Source organism: Cetorhinus maximus, chromosome 20 (assembly GCF_964194155.1).
Source record: "Cetorhinus maximus chromosome 20, sCetMax3.hap1.1, whole genome shotgun sequence".
In the NCBI taxonomy this organism is placed as follows: domain Eukaryota; kingdom Metazoa; phylum Chordata; class Chondrichthyes; order Lamniformes; family Cetorhinidae; genus Cetorhinus; species Cetorhinus maximus.
The window spans coordinates 30,482,545-30,507,594 of record NC_135898.1 but is presented as its reverse complement, the minus strand read 5'-3'; the positions used below and the strand labels follow the sequence as shown (position 1 = coordinate 30,507,594).

Below are 25,050 nucleotides of genomic sequence, written 5' to 3'. Positions count from 1 at the left end.
TCTCCTCCATGCCGAGTCCAAAAAGGCCTATACTTACCAACCAACCAACTTATGGGACTCCCATGATGGCACTTTTAGATTTTATCTATAAACTCCCAGCTCTCTCTCTCTCTCTCTCCACTGCTTGATGGGCTCTATCCCTCCAAATTCCTCATTGCTTTATGAGCTCTCTCTCTCTCTGAAACTCCATGCTGCTTTATGGGCTTTCTCCCTCGCTCTCTGAGCTCCAGCTGCTTTATGGACTCACTCTCTCTGAACCCTCGCTGCTTTATGGGCTCTCTCTCTATCTCTGAACTCCATGCTGCTTTATGGGCTTTCTCCCTCGCTCTCTGAGCTCCAGCTGCTTTATGGGCTCTCTCTCCCTCAACTCCCACTGCTTTATGGTCTCTCTCTCTATCTCTGAACTCCCGCTGCTTTATGAACTTTCTCTCTCTCTGAATTCCCACTGCTTTATGGGCTCTCTCCCTTTCTCTGAACTCCTGCTACTTTATGGGCTCTCTCTCGCTTAACTCCCACTGCTTTATGGGCTCTCTCTATGTCTGCGAACTCTGTGCTGTTTTATGGGCTCTCTCTCGCTCCCTCTGAATACCCACTGCTTATGGGCTCTTTCTCTCTCTCTCGCTGAACACCCACTGCTTATGGGCTCTCTCTCTTTGAACTCCTGCTATTTTATGGGCTCTCTCTGCCTCTGAACTCCTGTTACTGTATTGTGTCTCTCTGATTTCCTGCTGCTTTATGGGGCTCTCTCTCTTTGAACGCCCGCTGCTTTGTGGGCTATTTGTTTTAGGTGTTTATTTTAATTATTTTATTTTAATTGTATTATTTATGCTATCATTTTATTTTAATTTTAAAGTTTTATTTTAATGTTAAAGTTTTAAAGTTCTGGTTCTTTTTATTTTAAAGCTTTAGTTCATTTTATTTATAGAACTACCTTAACTCCCGTGTCCTAAGCTATTTAGACACCATGCCCTAGACTGAGCAGTTACCGGCCAATTAACTTACTAGTTTCCTGTGATAAACAAAGAACAAAGAAAAGTACAGCACAGGAACAGGCCCTTCGGCCCTCCAAGCCTGTGCCGATCATATTGCCCATCAACTAAAACATTTTGCACTTCCGGGGTCCGTATCCCTTTATTCCCATCCTATTCATGTATTTGTCAAGCTGCCTCTTAAACACCACTATCGTATGTGCTTCCACCACCTCCTTTGGCAGCAAATTCCAGACTCTTACTACCCTCTGCGTAAAAAACTTGCCCCGCACATCTCCTCTATAGTTTTCTCCTCTCACCTTAAATCTATGTCCCCTAGTAATTGACTCTTCCACCCTGGGAAAAAGCTTCTGACTATCTACTCTGTCCATGCCACTCATAATTTTGTAAACTTCTATCAAGTCACCCCTCAATCTCTGTCGCTCTAGTGAGAACAATCCGAGTTTCTCCAACCTCTCCTCATGGCTAATAACCTCCAGGCAGCATCCTGGTAAACCTCCTCTGCACCCTCTCTAATGCCTCCATTTCCTTCTGGTAATGTGGCGACCAGAATTACACGCAATATTCCAAGTGTGGCCTAACCAAGGTTCTATACAGCTGCAGCATGACTTCCCAGTTTATATACTCAAAACCCCTGCCAATGAAGGCAAGCATGCCATATGCCTTCCTGACTACCTTATCCACCTGCGTTGCCACTTTCAGAGATTTGTGGACCTGTACACCCAGATCCCTCTGCCCATCAATGCAGTTAAGGGTTCTGCCATTTACTGTATAATTCCTGTCTGTATTAGACCTTCCAAAATGCATTACCTCGCATTTGTCCGGATTAAACTCCATCTGCCATTTCTCTGCCCAAGTCTTCAATCGATCTATATCCTGTTGTATCCTTTGGCAATCCTCTTCACTATGTGCAACTCCTCCAACCTTAGTGTCGTCTGCAAACTTACTAATTAGCCCAGTTACATTTTCCTCCAAATCATTTATGTATACTACAAACAGCAAAGGTCCCAGCACTGATCCCTGCGGAACTCCACTAGTCACAGCTCTCCATTCAGAAAAGCACCCTTCCACTGCTACCCTCTGTCTTCTATGACCAAGCCAATTCTGTATCCATCTTGCCAGCTCACCTCTGATCCCGTGCGACTTTACCTTTTGTACCAGTCTGCCATGAGGGACCTTGTCAAAGGCCTTACTGAAATCCATGTAGATAACATCCACTGCCCTTCCATCGTCGATCATCTTTGTCACTTCCTCGAAAAACTCGATCAAGTTAGTGAGACACGACCTCCCTTTCACAAAACCATGCTGCCTCTCACTAATACGCCCATTTGCTTCCAAATGGTAGTAAATCCTGTCACAAAGAATCTTCTCCAATACTTTCCCTACCACTGACATAAGGCTCACCGGCCTGTAGTTTCCTGGATTATCCCTGCTACCTTCTTAAACAATGGAACAACATTGGTCATTCTCCAGTCCTCTGTGATGTCACAGTTGCTGGCTCACAGCAGCTGAAAGGGTGAAATGGTGCGCTCCTCAGCTCCGACTGTCACCCACAAGACCGCACCGACTCCTAGCAAGATAGGTCTTACTTGAATCCCCGGTCTTTATTTATAGGCACTCCTCAGCTCCCAACTTTCTCCCACAGGTCCGCATTGACTCCCAGCAAATGTTAGTTGCCAATTATCTGTCCAGGACTGAATGTTGTCTATGTCTTGTTGCATTTGGACATGGATTGCTTCATTATCTGAGGAGTCACGAATGCTGTTGAACATTGTGCAATCATCAGCAAACATCCCCATTCCTGACCTTATGATGGAGGGAGGGTCATTGATGAATCAATTGAAGATGGTTGGATCTAGGACACTACCTTGAGGAACTCCTCCAGTGATGTCCTGTAAGGCACCTTACAATATCAGCTAACATGGAGACCAGGAAGGGAATTTGGATGGTCAGCAGTTTAATGGGAATAGATCAAGGGAACATGAGGTGGGTCTCATGGACAAGATGGCTTTGAAGTGGACATGGGCTGAAATAGGAGAGAAAGTAGAGAATGAGTTCAGAGCTAGGCTGGGCACCTCATGGCTCTGGTGGGCCATGGAAAAGGTGGGGAGTACCAGAAGCAGCTGAGTGGATGGTCCTCAATATTAGTGACAAAGAAGTCCACACTTTTTGTTAGAGGTTATTGTGGAGGGAGAGTGATTAAAGAAAATGGTTTGCAGCAAAAAATAGAAGCCAAGGTTTATCTTTTTTGTCCAGGGTGACACTAAAATAGTGAAAAGCTTTGGCAAATGAGAATATGACCCAATAATGCTTTATGTGGTCCAGCCAGATATGATGGTGAAGGACTAAAGCAGTTTTCTATTATATCCATTCCAACCTATGTCTATTGGATTTAAGGGAATAGAGTTGAAGGTTGCACAAGGGGGAGCAGCCAGGGTGACAGAGGTCATATTTGCCGAGATACAGCATCAGTAATTGATGAACGCTTATATTTTGTTTCAGGAGGTGGAACAGGATTATTGGTTCACAGGTACTGTCTACAAACAAACTTCCCCAAGTGATGGCATTTAGGTTGCAGCCGACTTCAGTGTGTGCCTGTTACAGCATTTCCCCACACTGGATAGTTAACCAAGTACATCAGGTTTCCTTCTTCAAAGGACAAAGTTAACTACAGCTTACCTACAGATAACTTCCCCAACACTAGAGACCTTGTATTACTGTGCAGAATAAATCCATTCGGAACATGCTGTTTCAGAGGGACAACATTTACTTGCACATATGAAATCAAACACATTTCCTTCACCATCTTCATTCTCTTCATGTTTTCTTGCTGTTTTTAAACTCTTGGACATTTCAAGAATTTGGATTTATAACTTTAAAAATAAAATGAGCCAGCACTTTCTGGTAAGATTTCAAACCGAACACAAATTAGTCATGGCAGTGACATTCTACTTGAGTACATTATGCAGAGCAGAACCAATGGAATTATTCTTGTGACAATCTGCATTGTTATATAGTGAATTGTTTTATATATATTTATATGGTGAACTTCTTCAGAGTCCCAATCAAACATTTTTCATTTCAAAACAGTTCATGATTTTTAAAAAATTCATTCATGGAATGTGGGTGTCGCTGGCTAGGCCAGCATTTATTGCCCATCCCTAATTGCCTTTGCTCAGAGGGCATTTTGAGAGTCAAGCATATTGTTGTGGGTCTGGAGTCACACATTGTCCAGACCAGGTAAGGACGGCAGATTTCCTTCCCTAAAGGAAATTAGTGATCCAGATGGGTTTTTACAACAATCGGCAATGGTTTCATGGTCATCATCAGACTTTTAATTCCAGATATTCATTGAATTCAAATTTCACCATCTACTGTGGTGGGATTCCAGGTCCCTGGAGCATTACCTGGATCTCTGGATTACCAGTCCAGTACCAACACCACTATGCCACCGCCTCCCCCAGAATGCATGTTGATTGGTTGTTTTTAGGTGAATGTGAAATTTCAGCCAATCAAAAAATACTTATTTTACTAGTTTTCAGAAAATACCCATTCATAAAATAATGGAAACACACACACTTGAATTACTCTTTACTTCCCTAATCCTTTGATTCCATATCAGTTCCCATGTCATATATGTTAAATATAAATACATATATATATATTTATATTTATGTTATATATATATATTTATGCTCTTCCCACAATTAGATTTACAACACAAGAATATGGTTCAATAATTGTGCAGAAAAAATAATCACAAGCCTAGTTATTAAACTCATTAGCTATCCCATCATCCAACCGTTACAACAACTGGTACCCCAGCTATCAGACTTTCCTTCTGTTGCATTTCCAGAACTAGGTTATGAGTTCTGATCTTTCTGGATCTCATGCATATATGACCCCAGCACCCCTATATATCTTCTCTGCTACTCAACTTCTGCCTTCTCTACACATGCATGTATAATGTCACTCTCCATTATTACTTAAGATGAACATTAGCAGACTTACACACAGTACAAGCCTTACTTAACTTGAAGCTGAGAATTGTGTGGGTTGTAAAATGAGAATTAGCTATCCCACCACCTGGCAGGAATAGTAATAATCCATCCATGATTTTTAACAATTAATTAAACCTGCAGCTTGTTTCCAGCTCCTGAACATATTTAGCTTCCACTGCTGAGCTTTGCACCACTGGAGTGTAAACTGTGGGGCCCCAGTATGGATGGAAAATCCTGCAGGGATTGTAAATGCTCATCTCTCCATCCAAAACCCTCATATATTTTTGTCATGCAAAGCTTTGCATTAGAAGCAGTGTGTGTGAGGTTGTTTGCATTCATGAGCAGGGGCAGACTGGCAATATGTAAAAACAGGAGATTTCCAGAGTGTTCCCAGGAATGATTCTGCGTCTCTATCTGTACCTTCCTTTTTCGGTGAGAATTCCAGCCTATTCCATGTCCTTCCAGTGACTCAGCCTCTGATCTTGCTGCTTATTCCAGTTGTGGGATCAAACTCCAGACCAAGGTTTGAATACTAATTCTGGGCTGATACATTAACTGAAGGTTTTTTTTTTAATAAGACATTAAACCAAGGCACTGTTTCCTGTTCAAAAGACTTAAATGATCCTAGGGCATTACAATATTCGAAGAGCAGGGAGCTCTCCCATGTCCTGGCATTCATCTCCCAGCTAGCACCATCACAACAGATTAACTGACCACCTTGTATCATTAGATGTTTGTGTGAGTTTAATGTTCCATAATAAGCTACTTCATTTTTCTACATAACAATAGCAATTAAATCTCAAAAAGTAATTCATTGGCTGTGAAGCACTTTGTGACATCCCGGGGATGTGAAAGGTGCTGTAGAAAGAGCTTTCTGTTTCTAACTCAGAAATCTCTCTGAATGTTGCCTTTGAAATCATGTATCAATGAACATTTCTTAAAAGTCCTCTCTGTAATGCTTTTGTACATGTGATCTTTACTGATGGCAAAATACTCAGATTTAAAATAGAATAAAACTAGTTACATGAACTTTAAATATAATTATATAAAAAGGTGTAGAGTTACATATTGGTACTGTATGTGTGAAAGCTTCGTATTGAAGCTGTGACAGTTAGAAACAGAATTGACAAAAATTACACCTTTGTGCATAAATCGCCTGGGAGTGTTTATGTGCTGTAGGTTTGTTCACGTAATCCACTAATCATATAGTAATTGGATCTGTCGCTATACTGAAATCGCTTTGACTGAGGAATGTGGGTGTTTTCACAGTTCATATCATTTGATGTTTCATTTTCTATTGTGATATAAGGAGGACAATTGTGTGCGAAGAACATTCGATTGAATGTATTCCTTCCCACTCCCAATGCGCAGAAAAAGACTCACTCAGTTGACTCATATGGTAGTTACATATGAACATACAAATTAGGAGGAGTAGGCCACTTGGTCCCTTGAGTCTGCTCCACCATTCAATAACATCACGGCTAATCTAATTTTAATCTCAATTTCACATTCCCACCTACCCCCAATATCCTTTCACCCCCTTGTTTATCAAGAATCTAACTACTTCTGCCTTAAAGACTCTAATGGTCTGGATTCTGGTTGCTCTGGAATCCTCTGGTCCAGAATACTGGCAGCCAATGTTTTCTATCACTGTGTGGGGTCCATTGCTTGCACTGTGCGGTCCCTTTAAGATTACCACCGCTTGCTTTTATCTTAAAGAGACTGCTGTTTGCGTGCAGCCTATTTGTGCGCCCATGCAACGCATTCCTGATTGCTGCATGGCTGTGCCCCCACGCAGCCTAGAGGGAACACTGCTGGTGGCTCTGGATTCGCATTGTCCTGGATTCAGGCTGCCTGGTATTCTGATGGCCCTTATTTCTGGCCCCGAAGAAGAGTCATATTGAAATCGAAACGTTAACTCTGTTTCTCTCTCCACAGATTCAACCAGACCTGCTGAGTTTTTCCAGCGCTTTCGGTTTTTATTTCAGATTTCCAACATCTGCAATATTTTGGTCTTTTTGCTGGGTGGCCTGAAATCCCTATGGTCCTTGATTCCAGTGGCCCTGGATTGTCGTGGCTCCGTATCCCTGTGGTTCATCATTTCTATGGAACCCTGTACCCCTATGGTCCAGGTTTCCTGTTGCCATGAATTCCAAAAGCTCTGGATTCCTATGGTCTAACACAATTCATACTCCAGGCTGTACGAACAAAAGTAAAAATAATCACGACTGCTGAAATGAAAATAGAAAATGCTGCAAAAACTCAGCAATTAATCAGATTCTGGAAGGGGTAAAGACTAACTTGTTCAGGTATAGATCCTTCAGCTGTACAGGTCTGAATAAGGCACAAGACAAGTGCAATGGTTATTCTCTCCTCTACAGTCACTGACATTCCTGAAAAGTATTTCCAGTGTATTTTGTTTCTGAAGTGCAGGCAGAGCAGTATGGGTGTGACTGACTGACAAGAAGAACCAGGGAGGCCCAGCTGTGAGAAATTCTCATTCAAAGTGGGAAGTACATCAGATTGAAGACTCTTCCTCACAGTCCTGTTCTCCACTTTCCATAGTCCACGTTTCAATGCGTTGTCTTAGTCAGCTAATCTTGTAACACTCCTAATGAATTGTGCTTTGTGAGAACTGTAAACTATAAAGCACTTTGTCTGTTGGAGAAAATCTAATGTCCTTTGTTATGCTTGTGATAGATTTGGTGTGTATTCTATTGAGTGTATTAATATTTAAACAAATTTTAATAAATGTGTACAAGCAATATTTTGTTGATTTATTTTTTTTTAAATCCACATAATCTGTGTTTTGAACAAATTAGTGCAATGAACATCAATCTTTATATATTGATATTTATTGTTGGACTATGAATGGAGGTTGTTAACATTGGTTTGAATTTCAATCTGTAGAATTTCTGCACATCAAAACACAATTTGACATGAACTGTTGCACATTGGGCCTCAGACCTCAATCTTTCATTAGGGAAGACCAAGTAACTGAGGGGAGTTGAGGCCACTGAGAGTACTGCAAAAGCCCACAGTTAAGTGATTGGTAGCTGGTGACAGGGTGGGATTGAGGGAGATATCAGGACTGCAGGTCTTGGGTGGGATCCATGGACCTGATGGGAAGAGAGTCATAGATAAAAGCATAAGAAATAGGAGCAGGAGTGGGCCATTCGGCCCCTCAAGCCTGCTCTGCCATTCAATATGGTCATGGCTGATCTTCTGCTTCAACTCAAATGCTCTATTTACCGCTATTCTTTGCTTCCTGTTCATTAACCAATCCTCCATCCATACTAATATATTACCCCTAACTACATGAGCCCTTATCCTATGTATTAAACTTCTGTATGGCACCATATCAAATAGCCAAATATACTACTTCTGCTGCTTCCCTTTTATCTCCCCTACTAGTTACATCCTCAAAGAACTTAACAAATTTGACAAACATGATTTCCCTATTGTAAAACCATGTTGACTTTGTCTGATCTTACTACGATATTTTAATTGCACTATGAACACTTCCTTAATATAAATTTCAGCATGTTCCCAACGACTGATGTCAAGCTAACGGGCCTGTAGTTTCCTGTTTTCTCTCCCTTTCTGGAATAATGGTGTTACATTTGCTAACTTCTAATCGACTGGGACTGTTCTAGAATCTTGGGAATTTTGCAAAATTATTGCCAGTGCATCTACTACCTCTGCAGCCACTTCTTTTAGAACCCTACGATGTGGGCCATCAGGTTCTGGGGATTTGTCAGATTTTTGTCCCTCAAATTTTTTCTCTGCTGATATTAATTGCCATAAGCTCCTCACTCTCATTAGCCTCTAGGTTACCCTCTGTTTCTGGGATGTAATTTGTCTCTTCTACCACAAAGACAGACACAAAATATTTGTTTGATGCCTCTTCCATTTCGTCATTCCTTTGATAATTTTTCCTGTCTCTGCCTCTAAAGGACCAATGTTTGCCTTAGCCACTCTCCTTTTTACAATCTGTTTTTATATTCCTGGCTAGTTTATGCTCATTCATTTTTCTTCCACCCCTTATCAACTTTTTGGTTGCCCTTTGCTGGTTTCTAAAATGATCCCAAACCTCAGGTTTGCTACTATTCTTTGGAACATTAGAAGTCCCTTTTTTAAAAATCTAATACTACTCTTAACCTCCCAGTAAGCCAGGGATGGATCTTTCATTCTGAGGTCTTGTTTTTTTGGAATAAAATGTATTTTTGTTGAACATTTTGAACATCTTAAAATTTAAAAAAAATTAAAAGTGGCGTCACGGTAAATCTGTGACCTGATTGGCTGGTAGAGAATCTACACTGAATTTGAAACTAAAACATTGTTAAACTAATTAAACCAAATAAATTAATCACTTAATTAATAAGTAGAGGGTATCTAGACCAGAATCAGGGGATTACTGTTCTTAGAATTTAGCATTTATAGTAGAAATCTAGCCCTAGGGAACGTATAGTTAATAAGGAGTCAATAGGCAGTTATTAGATTTAAATTAATTTATTAAATAGTTCTAGAAATGGCAGTTGCTGGGGTGAAGTGCTTCACCTGTGGGATGTGGGAAATCTGTGACGCTTCAAGTGTCCCGGACAACTACATCTGCAGGAAGTGTACCCAATTGCAGCTCCTCACAGAACACATGGATCGGTTGGAGCAGCAGTTGGATGCACTTAGGAGCATTCAGGTGGCGGAAAGCGTCATTGACAAGAGTTTTGGAGACATGGTCACGCCCAAGGTACAGACAGATGGATGGGTGACCACTAGAAGAGTCAATGCAGAAATCCCCTGTGGCTGTTCCCCTCTCTAACAGCTATGCCATTTTGGATACTGTTGGGGGGATGGCCTATCAGGGTAAACAACAGCAGTAGCCAGAGCAGTAGCACCACTGCTGTCTCTGTTGTTCAGCAGGGGGGTTCAAAGCACAGAAGAGCAATTGTCATAGGGGACTCTATAGTCAGGAGCTCAGATAGGCACTTCTGTGGTTGTGAAAGAGACACCAAGATGGTATGTTGCCTCCCTGGTGCCAGGGTCCAGGATGTCTCTGATCGGGTACGGGACATTCTGAACGGGGAGGGAGAACAGCCAGAAGTCGTGATACACATTGGTACTAACGACATAGGCAGGAAGAGTGACGAAGTCCTGCAGCGGGAGTTCAGAGAGTTAGGCAGAAAGTTAAAAAACAGGACCTCTAGGGTTGTAATCTCAGGATTACTCCATGTGCCACGTGCCAGTGAGACTAGAAATAGGAAGATAGAGCAGCTGAACGCGTGGCTGAACAGATGGTGTAGGAGGGAGGGTTTCCGATATCTGGATCAGTGGGATCTCTTCCGGGGCAGGTGGGACCTGTACAAGAAGGACGGGTTGCATCTAAACTGGAAGGACACCAATATCCTGGCTGCGAGGTTTACTAGTGTCACTCGGGAGGGTTTAAACTAGAATGGCAGGGCGGTGGGAACCAGAGCAATAGGTCAGCAGGTGAAATAAATGACTGGGAACCAGTGAATATGGCCAGTAGGACTAAGAGGAAGAGCAGGCAGGGAGAACTTACTGAACACAGTGGGACTGGGATCTGAAATACATTTGTTTCAATGCAAGAAGTATAACAGGCAAGGCAGATGAGCTTAGAGCTTGGATTAGCACTTGGGACTATGATGTTATTGCTATTACAGAGACTTGGTTGAAGGATTGGCAGATAAACATTCCAGGATTTAGATGTTTCAGGCAGGATAGAGAGGGATGCAGAAGAGGTGGGGGAGTTGCACTGCTGGTTAAGGGGATTATCACAGCTGTACGACAGGAGGACACGTCGGTGGGGAGAAGGCGGGAGAATAGGGTTGAGAAACTTATCAGTCATGATTGAATGGCGAAGCAGACTCGATGGGCCGAATGGCCTAATTTCTGCTCCTATGTCTTATGTTCTTATGGCTCATGCAGCGAGGCAATGTGGGTAGAGCTCCGAAATAGGAAGGGTGCAGTCACAATGTTGGGGGTTTACTATAGGCCTCCCAATTGCCGGCAGGAGATTGAGGAACAGTTATGTAGGCAGATTTTGGAAAGATGTAAAAGCAATAGGGTTGTTGTGGTGGATGATTTTAACTTTCCCTACATTGACTGGGAATCACTTAGTGCTAGGGGTTTGGATGGTGCAGAATTTGTAAGGTGCATCCAGGAGGGCTTCCTGAGACAATATGTAGATAGTCCAACTAGGGAAGGGGCAATACTGGACCTGGTATTAGGGAATGAACCCGGCCAGGTGGTCGAAGTTTCAGTAGGGCAGCATTTTGGGAAAAGTGACCATAATTCAGTAAGTTTCAAGGTACTGGTGGATAAGGAAAACAGGAGTCCTCGGGTTAAGGTGCTTAATTGGGGGAAGGCTAATGATAACATTAGGCAGAAACTGAGGAATCTAGACTGGAGGCGGATGTTTGAGGGCAAATCAACAACTGACATGTGGGGGGCTTTCAAACGTCAGTTGATAAGAATTCAGGACCGGCATGTTCCTGCTAGGATCAAGGATAAACATGGCAAGTTTCAGGAACCTTGGATAACGAAGGATATTGTGAGATTAGTCAAAAAGAAAAGGGAAGCATTCGTAAGGGCTAGAAGGCTGGGAACAGATGAAGCCCGTGGAGAATATAAAGAAAGTAGGAAGAAACTTAAGCAAGGAGTCAGGAGGGCTAAAAGGGGTCATGAAAAGTCACTGGCAACCAGGATTAAAGAAAATCCCAAGGCCTTTTATACATATGTAAAAAGCAAGAGGGTAGCCAGGGAAAGGGTAGGCCCACTCAGGGACGGAGGTGGGAATCTGTGTGTGGAGCCAGAAGAAATGGGAGAGATACTTAATGAATACTTCTCATCAGTATTCACCAAAGAGAAGGACATAGCGGTCGATTTGTCTAGGGAAGAGTGTGTAGATAGCCTGGATCATGTTGAGATCAAAAAAGATTTGTTAGGCGTCTTGAAGAATATTAAGGTGGATAAATCCCCAGGGCCAGATGGGATCTACCCCAGAGTACTGAGGGAGGCAAGGGAGGAGATTTCTGGGGCCTTGACAGAAATCTTTGTATCCCCACTAGCTACGGGTGAGGTCCCAGAGGACTGGAGAATGGCCAATGTTGTTCCATTGTTTAAGAAGGGTAGCAGGGATAATCCAGGAAATTACAGGCCGGTGAGCCTTATGTCAGTGGTAGGGAAGTTATTGGAGAAGATTCTTTGTGACAGGATTTACTACCATTTGGAAGCAAATGGGCAATATTAGTGAGAGGCAGCATGGTTTTGTGAAGGGGAGGTCATGTCTCACTAACTTGATCGAGTTTTTCGAGGAAGTGACAAAGATGATCGACGATGGTAGGGCAGTGGATGTTATATACATGGATTTTAGTAAGGCCTTTTACAAGGTCTTTAATGCAGACTGGTACAGAAGGTAAAGTCGCACGGGATCAGAGGTGAGCTGGCAAGACAGATACAGAATTGGCTTGGTCATAGAAGACAGAGGGTAGCAGTGGAAGGGTGCTTTTCTGAATGGAGAGCTGTGACTAGTGGAGTTCCGCAGGGATCAGTGCTGGGACCTTTGCTGTTTGTAGTATACATAAATGATTTGGAGGAAAATGTAACTGGGCTAATTAGTAAGTTTGCAGAGTTGCACATAGTGAAGAGGATTGTCAAAGGATACAACGGGATATAGATCGGTTGGAGACTTGGGCGGAGAAATGGCAGATGGAGTTTAATCCGGACAAATGCGAGGTAATGCATTTTGGAAGGTCTAATACAGACAGGAATTATACAGTAAATGGCAGAACCCTTAAGTGCATTGATGGGCAGAGGGATCTGGGTGTACAGGTCCACAGGTCACTGAAAGTGGCAACGCAGGGGATAAGGTAGTCAGGAAGGCATATGGCATGCTTGCCTTCATTGGCAGGGGTTTTGAGTATATAAACTGGGAAGTCATGATGCAGCTGTATAGAACCTTGGTTAGGCCACACTTGGAATATTGCGAGTAATTCTGGTCGCCACATTACCAGAAGGATATGGAGGTGTTGCAGAGGAGGTTTACCAGGATGCTGCCTGGTCTAGAGGTTATTAGCTATGAGGAAAGGTTGGAGAAACTCGGATTGTTCTCACTAGAGCAGAAGCTTTTTCACAGGGTGGAAGAGTCAATTAACAGGGGACATAGATTTAAGGTGAGAGGAGAAAACTATAGAGGAGATGTGTGGGGCAAGTTTTTTACGCAGAGGGTAGTGAGTGTCTGGAATTCGCTGCCAGAGGAGGTTGTGGAAGCAGGTACGATAGTGGTGTTTAAGAGGCAGCTTGACAAATACATGAATAGGATGGGAATAGAGGGATACGGACCCTGGAAGTGCAAAATGTTTTAGTTGACGGGCAATACGATCAGTGCAGGCTTGGAGGGCCAAAGGGCCTGTTCCTGTGCTGTACTTTTCTTTGTTCTTTGTTTCTTTAACTATCTCCCACTGTTTATCAGGGCACACTCAGAGTCAGAGCTGCTGCATTGAAATAAACAAGTTGGTTTGACATAGATTAACAATACTGTGCAGTCTTTAACCAATTGCAAGTTCTTGTATCCACTTTAACTATCATTTATCAACTGTTCTCTCTGTAAAACACGCTTCCAACATTTCAGTAAATGAAGATACATAATCTGGAAATTTCAGTAAATGAGATTCCTAGCTGCCAATGAACTCAGAGACTGTGGAGAATTGATTGTAATATTTTTTGGTAACAACTAATAAGCTTTTTGAATAAAATACTTAAAATGAGCTTGTGTAGCATTCAAAACAATATAGCTGGGCTTAAGAGTCTGACTTTCATCCAACTAAGCTACCTGGGCTCAGAGTCCTCTGCAGAAAGCCTTAACAGGCTGAGGAAAAGGTAGCATTTAAATAAACTCATTTATTTTGTCTATATTCATGGTTTGATTTTTTATGGATTATAGCAAGTTAATTAGTGTTCTGTGTGGGGCAGGTTTTAATCCCTCCATAGATGCAGCCATTTTTCTACCTTGATATTGTTGCAGAGCTTTAACAATAAATCACTGCCAATCACAGCACTAACACTTATTTGATAATGATGTAAATAGCTTCACAAAACTGGACTTCATCTAGTAATTCACATAGTGAATTCCATCCTGCTGCTGGCATCAGTTGTGTATATGTCAGAGGCCACAGTGTGGGTCAAGTGCCACATGCCTTACTGTTCTTGTTGCATTTCCAGATGGCAGGAGTCACAGTGTTACTAAATCATTTTAGCCAGCTTTCCCCATAAACTTATGTATTGGTCTTGCTGAAACTTAAGATTGTTTGGGCTGGAGTATGTCGCTTTCAAAATTAATGCAGAATTCAATTGTATTATGATCTCAGAGGATTATGGGACTTGGAGAGGAATCAGAGAGCTGGGTGGCTGGGGAGATTGGGGCCTGGGCCGCTGTAGATAGGATGATGATGTTTTACAGGTAACCTTTCACCTTTTATAAATGCAAGCAGTCAGGGTTGTTTTCACTTAGTGTCGCTTGTGCTGGGCTGTCTCAGGGCAAACCCCTGTTACAATGACAACCTGAAACAGGTGTGAATCCCTTTATTTTCATATGCAAAGGATTAATGGCTGTTACAGCTGTGGATAAAGAGCTCATATTGTTTGTCACTAGGGTGGGTGATTCACTTGCTGCCAGCTATTTTGCGGTTGCAATGGACAATCCATTTTCTCAGCCAGCGGGTTTTTATTTTGTTTTGAATAACAACAATCCATAAATTCTGAAACAAGTAATCATAAGGAGATTGCACTCCTTTGTTTTGAATACTAACATTTTTCTACATTCGTGTATATACACCTCATCTTTTTGGTGATTGATTTGATTTCTTTCCTCAGACCATGAGGCTTTTGATTAACAGAAAAACCTAACTGTTTCATTACAGAAAGAAATCTGCTGTCATTTCTTGGCCTGGTCCACATGTGACTCCAGTCCTACATGGCTGACGCTCTGCATTGACTTCATCCGACATGCCAGGTAGTTGTATAAAACTGCTGAGCACCTTCAGTACATGAACTGCAGCAGTTCAAGAAGGTAGCCTGCCACTACCTTCTGAGGGCAACTAGGGGTAGGCATTAAACGCCAGCCTTGCCAGTAACACCCACATCCTGACATTAGAAAAATGTATCATAATATCCCAGAATGTGGTGGAATGGTTAAGAATAGTAGGCCAAGCCTCAACTCAACATAGAAACATAAATCCTACATTATTTACTGTATATGAAATGGCTAGGTCTTTAATCCATTCACAAAATGCTGTATGATGTAAAGAGCTGTGTCCCTAAATTGACTGTACTTCACTGGAGAATAACTGTTGCCTTTTAGAAGGTGATGATTCACCTTCATGCACAGGTGCACTTGACCACACTGACTGCAGCCATAGTGCTGTATGGAGTATGGAGTTCCAGGCTTTTGACTCAGTGACAAGAAGGAACAACAACATACGTGTCTAAATCAGGACAGTGTGCCATTGAGATGGGATCTTGAAGGTGGTGGTGTTCCCATGCACCACTTCCCTTGTACTTCTAAAAGGTGGAGGGTGGCAAGCTCTAACAGGGATCATTATTAGGGCCAATACTGATTCTAATTTGCAACCATGTCTTGGACTCAAAGCCAATGTAGATCAGGGAAGTTTGTAGATGATACCAACATTTGAAGCCGAGGAAGTAACTCCAATTCAGAATAAATTGACTTAAAAAGACAGAACAGTGATGGGTGAACTTTAATACAGAAGCAATATGCTGCACTAAACACTGAAGACCATACAAGTCTTAATTGGTGTTAAACACAAACAATGCAAGACAGTAAATCAAATTCAACAGAATGTTGACTTAAATAGCAAAAATAGAATATTAGCCAGAGAAAGCCACTGGGGTAAAATTGGACATGGGCCAGGGCGCAAGAGGTAGAATCACTTTTGGTGCTCATTAGTCAACACTCCTGATATTCATTGATTTTAATGGAAATGAATTATCAGTCAGGTGTATAGTGAGTGACAAATGCTATACAGGTTCTTGTGTTCACACCCATGTCCAATTTTACCCCTAGAACTCCAATGAAGGATCTACATGCAAAGTACTGGTTAACCTGTATTCTCCACAAATACTAAATTGACCCAATGTTTCCACTTGGTTCAGATTTTCAACATTTTTCCTATAATTTTCAATAGAATGCTCTAGTCCAATCACACCTGGAGTACTGTCTCCAGTTAGGGGCGAAGCAGAAGGGAGACATTAAAACAATGGAGACAACGCAAAAGATTGTAAAAGTTACTTTAAGGGGTGGAACTTGTAGAAAACAAATTTCGGATGACATCAGGAAGCTCTACAGTGATTAATGCACAGAGTAGGCAGCAGAATAGAACATTGGTGGAATCATTTAGGAATCAATTGGATGTTACAATGAAGAGACCTTAAGAGACAAAAGCAAAAAACTGCGGATGTTGGAAATCCAAAACAAAAACAAAAATAACTGGAAAAATTCAGCAGGTCTGACAGCATCTGCAGAGAGGAACACAGTTAACATTTCGAGTCCATATGAGTCTTCAACAGAACTAAGGAAAAATAGAAAAGAGGTGAAATATAAGCTAGTTTAAGAGGGGGTGGGACAGGTAGAGCCGGATAGAGGGCCAGTGATAGGTGGAGATGACCAAAAGATGTCACAGACAAAAGGACAAAGGGGTGTTGAAGGTGGTGATATTATCCAAGGAATGTGATATTAGGTGACATTAAGGGTAGAAAGCAGGACGAGCAAGGTACAGATAGCCCTAGTGGGGGTGGGGTGGGGGGGAAGGGATCGAAATAGGCTAAAAGGTAGAGATAAAACAATGGATGGAAATACATTTAAAAATAATGGAAATAGGTGGGAAAAGAAAAATCTATATAAATTATTGGAAAACAAAAGGGGGGGGGATCGGAAAGGGGGTGGGGATGGAGGAGAGAGTTTATGATCTAAAATTGTTGAACTCAATATTCAGCCCAGAAGGCTGTAAAGTGCCTAGTCGGAAGATGAGGTGCTGTTCCTCCAGTTTGCGTTGAGCTTCACTGGAACAATGCAGCAGGCCAAGGACGGACATGTGGGCATGAGAGCAGGGTGGAGTGTTGAAATGGCAAGCGACAGGGAGGTCTGGGTCATGCTTGCAGACAGACCGAAGGTGTTCCGCAAAGCGGTCACCCAGTCTGCGTTTGGTCTCTCCAATGTAGAGGAGCAGCGAATGCAGTAGACTAAATTGAGGGACCTTAAGAGACCTTGGTCTAATTCTGAAGGAATGAGCGTAGGTGCACTGAATGTCATTCCTCATCTGCAATTATCTTGTGATATTGTGAAGGATTGCCACAAAATTGAATAGTGCAAGAAAGTAAGTATAAAAATAATAAGAGGATCCAAATGAGAAATTAAGTTTGACATTCAAAAAAAAATTAGCTTTAAAATAGGATATACAAAAATATAGTTCATGTATAAATACATAAATATGCATTCCAATTGCCTATCATTTGAAATTGCATAATTTCACCAATAAATATTAATCTGCCAGATGAAATTTAAAAGAACAGTTTAAACTCAATTTAAGAAATTATTTAACTGAACAATTTAAATTGGTTTCAGTCAGACGAGGTACTGATCAGTTTACATTCACAATTTAATTTACAAGTCTATAATTATGCTGCACAAAAACAAATTCTGCTCCCACTCAACACGATTTTATACTAGAATGGCAAGTTAGTTTTGACCTAACTGCACTATCTCTAAGGCAGCAGAAGAGCTGAATGTGCATTATTCGCCATGTCATTGCAGAAATATGTTGTACAAGAACAAAAGTTGGGAGTTTGCCTCGGGCTACATTTTAAAAAAAAGATTTCCTTATTAAAAATGTATTTTAAAGGAGGTGCAACACAATTAAAAGGCAGGTCAAAGCAAGTGAATAGGAGTAAAACAGGAGCACTCCATATCAGCTTTAAATAAACCTCAGCACAGACTAACATAGCCATTCTTGTCATTGCCCTCACAGGTAAATTTACCCAGATTTCTTCCACCCCCCCACAGCTGTACATAAACAAGGATTCCCAAAGTTATCCTTCAAAAAAAGTAATTGTGTCACTTGGTTCAACTGCACAAAGAATATGGTGTACAGTTCTAGATCTTGAAAAGGATATAGTAGAGAACAACCAGAATGATTGAGGGATTGGAAAATGGGGAGCAATTATGTGCACTGGAGAAAGTTGAAAGGGGATATGATTGTTGTTAAGATTTTAAGAAAGGGACTAGATAATTTAGACCCTGGAAGGCAGTTTCACATTCTCTGTAGAACCAAAGGACAAGGCCTGAAAATTTACAGTTAACCTGAGTGGTCAGTCTGTGCGACAGACACCCTAGGCAGGTCATGAATGTGACTGCCATTGAATCAAACATAAATTAGATAGATTGCTTTCAGAAATACTGAGTATTTTGAGACATGCATAGAGCATGCTTGCAGCAACAGGGCTTCTGGTTCCCAAAGCTCTCCACCAGTGGAGTTTTCCTAAAGTCATGTTGAAGTCTATTGCAGACTAGATTGGAAATTAGTCAACAACTCCATTATCATTACATCATGTAATGGCCCAGATGGAAGCAAACAAGATGGATCTTGTCAAAAATTCCTGTTATAGCACGAAGAGAAGCCGAGAAAGTTGACTCACTATGTTTAAGCAGTAGTATGAGACAGAAAAACATTAATTTCTCATTCACTCCATCCATGCAAGGTCATTTCACAGAGGAACACAAATGGATACCAGAGAACATCACATACACTTGGACAGATAATAAAAAAGAGCAACTTTACCTGTTGAGTATACAGAGTACACACAAACATCAAGGGCTGGATTTTATGTTCACGCAGATCCCACACCAGAAAGTTGATGGCAGTCAGACTTCCAGGTTCACCGTGCGAGCGTGTGCTATAATGCGCAAATTGCTGCCAATTACCGGCAAGGGCAGGTGACAGACAGACGGTCCTTCCGCCCAATGGGGTCCGGAAGGCGGGAGTTAGGCCCTGAAACTCTCTCCATTGACCAGGAACAAAGTCAGGTCAGACATTTAACGGGACCCCAGTCAGCAGGTGGTGTCAGGTGAGCCCTAAAGGAATCCTGAAGGGAAAGGAAATGTGGACCTGAGCATCATATTCTTTTGCACTGTATGAAGGTAAGTTCATGTTAATGATTGGTTATGTCCATCTGCAGCCTCACAATGAGCTATAATTGAATATTTCAGCAAGTCTGCCAGTTGCATTCAGGATTTGTGCATTTATGTTATCTTTCCATTTATAGATGTCTGCCCCATCACAGTGAGGGAGGAGCAGCTCCATAACAAGCAAAACTGTCCCCAGGTTCACAGAGACAGCACTCAGCGCACTCCTCCTTGCAGTAGAGGCTCAAACTGATCGCCTCATCCCAAGAGGGGGATCGCAGGCAGAAACGAGCTGTGGGAGAGGAGGTGGCCGAGCATGTTGAGTGTGGAAGTGGTCAGGCAGAGCTGGAGTCAGTGCCGGAAGAGATTCAATGACCTTGTGATGTCGGCAAGGGGGAGCATGATATCAGTATGGACAAGATGTTTCCAGTGTGGGGAATGTGTAAAAAGCAAATCCAGCGGGTGTACCAGGTACTCAGCTTATCCACAGTTGCATGTTTGCACAAGCGCACAACTTTCTTTAATCACGCCATGGATCATTCCAGCCAGTTATGAATGAGACAGCCCAAAAACTGCACAAGCTGCAAAGCCAGAACAAAAAAAACAGAGAATGCTGGTAGAAGCCACCAGGTCTGGCATCATGTGTGAAGGGGGAAACATAGGGAGCCATTTGCAGTTATGGTCAATTCCTCAGAGCTCGGAAGAGGAGTCATGTGTACTCGAAAGTTTCACTCGGCCTCTCTCTCTCTCTCTCTCCACAGATGATGCCAGGCCTGATGACATCTACCAGCATTCCTGGTGTGTAATTTTGGTTGGTGGTTATTTGCACAATGACATTCACCTGACTGAGAACAGGCTTCAGCTGGCCATGTGCTCATCTGATAATGTTCCTGAGACATTTGAGTAGTTGAGTGTTAACGTCAACTCTATGTCTAATGTTTTCAGGAGAAGCTAGCTTAGAACACCAGCGAGTGCTTCCTCGCTGGTGGTAGAATCATAAGGCTAGAGATCCTCACTGTATTTGAGGTACAAATGCTGTCCCTCTGTATGCATGGTCAAGGATTATAGGCATTGACGAGATTGGAGGGCGGGCTGGTTTTAGTGAGACGCCCGAGGTATCATACTGGGTTATAGGATGAAATGATCACTGATTTGAAGGTGTATTGGCAAAATGCAGAGTGTTTGGCGCTGGGGTTGCACACTCGGGATCCTTAGCAAGGGTCAGAGGGTACAAGTCTTCATTCAAGGGATCATAGTTTCTGTGGCCAGTGAAAGTGTATCCGAGTTAAGATTTAGACATGATACTTTTCGTAACGTGATAACCAATGATTCCCCCCTGAATTAATTCAGTTCCTTACAGGAGGATCCCCTTCAGTGCTGCCTCCATCAGAAAATTATTGAAGAACCTCCACCCACCTGAGGACCCACCCTCGACGGGTGCACTGTCACATCCACTCTAAGCATCCAGCACCATTGCAGATACTGGCACCTTGGCAGGGATCAATGCGTCGAACAAAGATAATATATGTACCCGTGAGGGCACTTCACAGTGGCAAGTGCAGTTCCCGGACAGCGGGGTGGAGCAATCCTTGGACAGTAGGAGGAGTGCCCGGGGTGAGCTAGAGTCTGATTCGGAGTCGGATGATGAGCCTTTGGAGTCGTCCAAAAGGTGGCAGATGTTGGATGTGCAGCACAAGGTCCATGAAAGCATGGCGGGTATGCCAGAGGTGGAGGTGCCCGTCCAGCCCATGAGCGCTTTGATCACCCACTCTTCAGAACAGCAAGCTTCCTCCATTGACCAGGCTATCCTGGAGAGGCAAACCAAGCGCATTGCAGACAATCGTCAGCATATGCTCTGACCTGCACATCACTGCCGTGGCTCTGAGTTCAGGCCCAGGAAGATAGGGGAACTGGAGCTTGGTCGCCCACCCAGCTCCTGGGACCTCACCAGAATGGCATTAAGGACCAACCAGTCCTAGTGACAGGGAGTGTGCAGCTGCAGCCTCCATCTGGAAGTTCCTCTCCTGGCATTTGAGGATGCAGCATCGTCTCTGTCCAGCAGCCATTGACACAGACCTCGACTAGTGCTGTGGTAACATGCATCTGTGCAAGAGTCTCCTGAAGTGGCTGGCACCTCGAGGCCTAAGCCTTGTAGAGGACACCCACCGAAGTCATCCAGGACAAGGGATGTGGCAGATCAGATGCCTCTCTCCAGTGTAGCTCCAAGTGAGGGGGTGGAAAGCACTGCACCGGGGCAGGTGTAAATGTTTGTCATTACTGACATTCGCAATGAGGGGCACAGGGGTGAGATCTGTCAGGGAATATTTTTTTGTTAGTTAATCATTCTCATTAAACTGTAAAGTCACATTTCCTCATCTGTGTGTTCATTTTCATAGCAAGGAGATGCGAGACTCATGTCTTTGGGTGAAGGTAGGATTTTCATATCTGAGGGAGGGCTGAAGTTCATATATATATATATATATAAAATCCTGTGGGTTATTGGAGAAGTGTGGCTTGAGGGCTTCAGGAGCTGCTCATTGTAATTGCAAGATGGGGCGGACTGGAGGGCTGTGTGGAAATCTATCTTCTCACTTCTGTGATGTTGGCGTTTGGCAGGGCTCTACACCAACCGCTGCTATATTAAGGCTTCCCTAGTCACATGGCTATCTGCCCACTCACAGCCTGGCACATGCACCATGGCACTGCTGCGTTCCCCTGCCTCATCCTCAGTTAACCGCTCTAGTTCTGGCCTCTCATCATCCACCAAAGTGTCTTCTCTTTGAACAGCTATGTTGACGAGGACACAGCAGACCACAACCAGCAGGGAAAGCTGTGAGGTGTACTGCAAAGCACCTCCTGACATGTCAGGGCATCTGAAACGCATTTTCAGGTCAATGGTCTGTTCCACGATGGCCTGCTGCTGGTGTGACTATCATTAAACCATCTCTGTCCTTCAGCTGAGACCCTCACATGCATCATGAGCTATCTTCTCAGCGGATAATCCTCATCTCCCAGAAGCCAACCCTTCAGTGCATTAAGCCTGGTGAAAAGATCTGATCTTTGCAAATTGCTAAGGATGTACGCATCATGGCTGCTGCCTGGAAACCTGCATTACACATTGAGTGGAAGCCCCTTTCTAATGATGAATGCACAAGGCTGCCCTGCAGTAGCCTTGATGGCTACATGTGTGCAGCCTCCTGCTGACACCACAATCCCCATTCGTATAAGAGATTACAACACTCACCTCGGGTTGAAGGAGAGAATGGAGACCCCTCCCAATAAGAGGACACTCCTTCTAAAGAAATGTAATCCAAAATTCTGCAAGGCCCAGTTAAATGAGCACTCCCTGCAGCCAGACTTTTCTGAACTGCAAGGCTGAGGCTCTGCTCTCAGCTGCAATTTAAAACCCACCCTGACAAGCGTGCCCTTAAAGATGAGTTTCACACCACACACTATTCAGATCTTGAATGCATTTTATTGCACTCAGCACTTGCTAATTGCCTTAATAGGCATTTTTTAAAAACCGACATTTAAATAACACGTGCGGGTTCCTGACCTTTTGACCCACCCACACATGGTATTATCTAAAATGAGCATGATGATGTGGGGAACGCTGCCCAACGTCATCATACTCCTGAAGGTGGGAAACACTCCTGCTCAGAGAGCATAAAATTCAGGCCCAACAATATTCTCCAATATCAAATTTCAACATTAACCTTCTGAAAATGTGTACAATACACCTGGGGCCAAAAATTTTGCTGCATCAGGGGATCTAATAAGGTTAAGAAAAATTGCCAGAATCACATATGGAGTATTATGCCCAGCTAGGGTCAAGGCACAAGGGAAACATTCAAACAATACAGGCAATGCAAAGATTGCAAATTACTTAGAGGGTAGAACTAGTAGAAAACAAACTTAGGACTTGCGTCAGGAAGTTCTACAGTGATCAATGAGATAAAGAAAAATAGTATCAAGAGAAAGAGGGACAAAAATAGTTAAAAATTACATTTAAAAATGATTAAATCTCCAACAATTAAAGCCTGAAGGAATGATGGTCTATATTGGCACTAAATGTTTTTAAATTACCAGAGAGATTGTTTGGTATTAATTAACACATAGAGGGTACTTATCTGGAATGGACAAGATTTCACTTTATGGTGAGTTTAATTTGTACCCATCATGCAAACACAGCAACTTCACACATTTCAAGTGGTGAGCCAGTTAGTGAGGTTTGCTTTTGCATAGCCAACAGCAGAACAGCACCTTTTGGATATTTGAGTTTAATCTGGCGGTGGAAATGAAATCAGCCTAACTATAAATGGAACAAGAGAGGAGAACTGAGGATTTGGATGGCTAGGGACAGAATTGTGGAATAAGAGGAGTGTAAAAGGATAGTTACAAATAAAAGAAAGAGGAACTATTATAAATGAGTTAAATTGTCAGTACAGCAACGTACACAGTGCCTGTAATAAACAGAAACTGGAGTTAATGCATTGCATGACATAGTAGGGATTACCGAGTCACAGCTATAGAAAAATCAGGATAGGAATTAGACATTTCAGAGTATAATGTATTTAAAAGGTAGAGAGAGAGAAAAGGGGAGATGGAGAAACCACCTATCAGGGGAAACAATGGAAAGAGGGGTAAAAAAGCAATGCAGCCAACAACAAGATGGAAATAGAATCTATACTGATAGAAAAGGATCACACTAATGGGTGTAGTCTACAGGCCAACTGAATGACACCCCACTGGGAATGGTTAGGAAATTCAGATATCTTGGGTCCACAGTGACAGACAATCTGTCCCTTGATGCAGACTTGCGAAACATTCATGGGATAGCTGACCATTAGGACCAAGCTGATGGTTTATAAGGCCTGCGTTCTCTGCATCTTGTTGTATGGCTTTGAAACATGGACACCTTACAGCTATTGAGAAAAGCTCAACAATTTATATCCTTGCTGCCTGTGACATCTTATGGGTATATCCTGGCAGGATAAAATCACAAATGCTGCAGACCTCCCAAGGATGTTGGCACTAACCAAACAGAAGCAGCTTTGGTGGGTCAGACATATTCATAAGATGCAAGTTGCAACCCAAGGACCTTCTGTACAGTGAGATGCCAGAGCCAGATGGCTTGCCAGAGGTTCTGCTTCAAGAATGCTTGCAAATATGACATGAAGTTCCTAAGCATTGACCATCACACCTGGGAGTCACCAGCTGGTGAAAGAGGGAAATGGCAACACACCCTGTGGGCTGGCATGCACTACCACGACCTGTGGCTACAGCAGCTTGCTAACACTTGCCAATGCTGAAAAACAATCCACAACATCATTTGGCAACTTCATGTGCAGCACTTGTGGCAGAATCTGCCAGGGATTGGCCTTCACAGGCATCAGCAAAAGGTGCACCAAGTGAAGGCACCCCAACCTAATGGGTTGTTTGTTACATCATTTCTCCTAGATAGAAGGATGCCGACAACAGGTCAGATCACCCAAAAATAGGAGGAAGAACTATGCAAACAAATTAAGGGAAATTAATTAAAAATAGAATAATCACAGGGTTTTCAACAACCCTGATATTAATTGGCTAGAAGAAGAGGTAGGTAAAGAGGATAAGGCATTGGAGTTCCTACAGTGTGTACTGGACTTTCTAACCCAACATGCAAGTCATCCAATATGGAAGGATTCACAATTAGGTCTAGTAATGGGGAATGGGCCAGAGTAGAAAGTAGTAATGAAAGTAATGGAACACCTAGGCAGTAGTACAATACAGTTTAGCATAATAACAGAGAAGGACATAATCATGACAAGTTATGATAAAGACCAAGATGACAGATTTGGAGAAA

The 25,050-nt window shown here is 42.7% G+C and overlaps 1 protein-coding gene across 1 annotated transcript in view; it reads left to right on the top strand.

Moving 5' to 3' along the window:
- The window catches only part of LOC144694764 (polycystin-2-like protein 1), a 310,166-nt gene extending 289,102 nt beyond the window's left edge, over positions 1–21,064 (top strand). Inside the window, exon 15 of the mRNA XM_078565339.1 lies at positions 20,756–21,064. Coding sequence (XP_078421465.1) covers positions 20,756–21,064 — 309 coding nt within the window. The remainder of the gene's footprint in view (positions 1–20,755) is intronic.
- Positions 21,065–25,050: the final 3,986 nt, after the last annotated feature.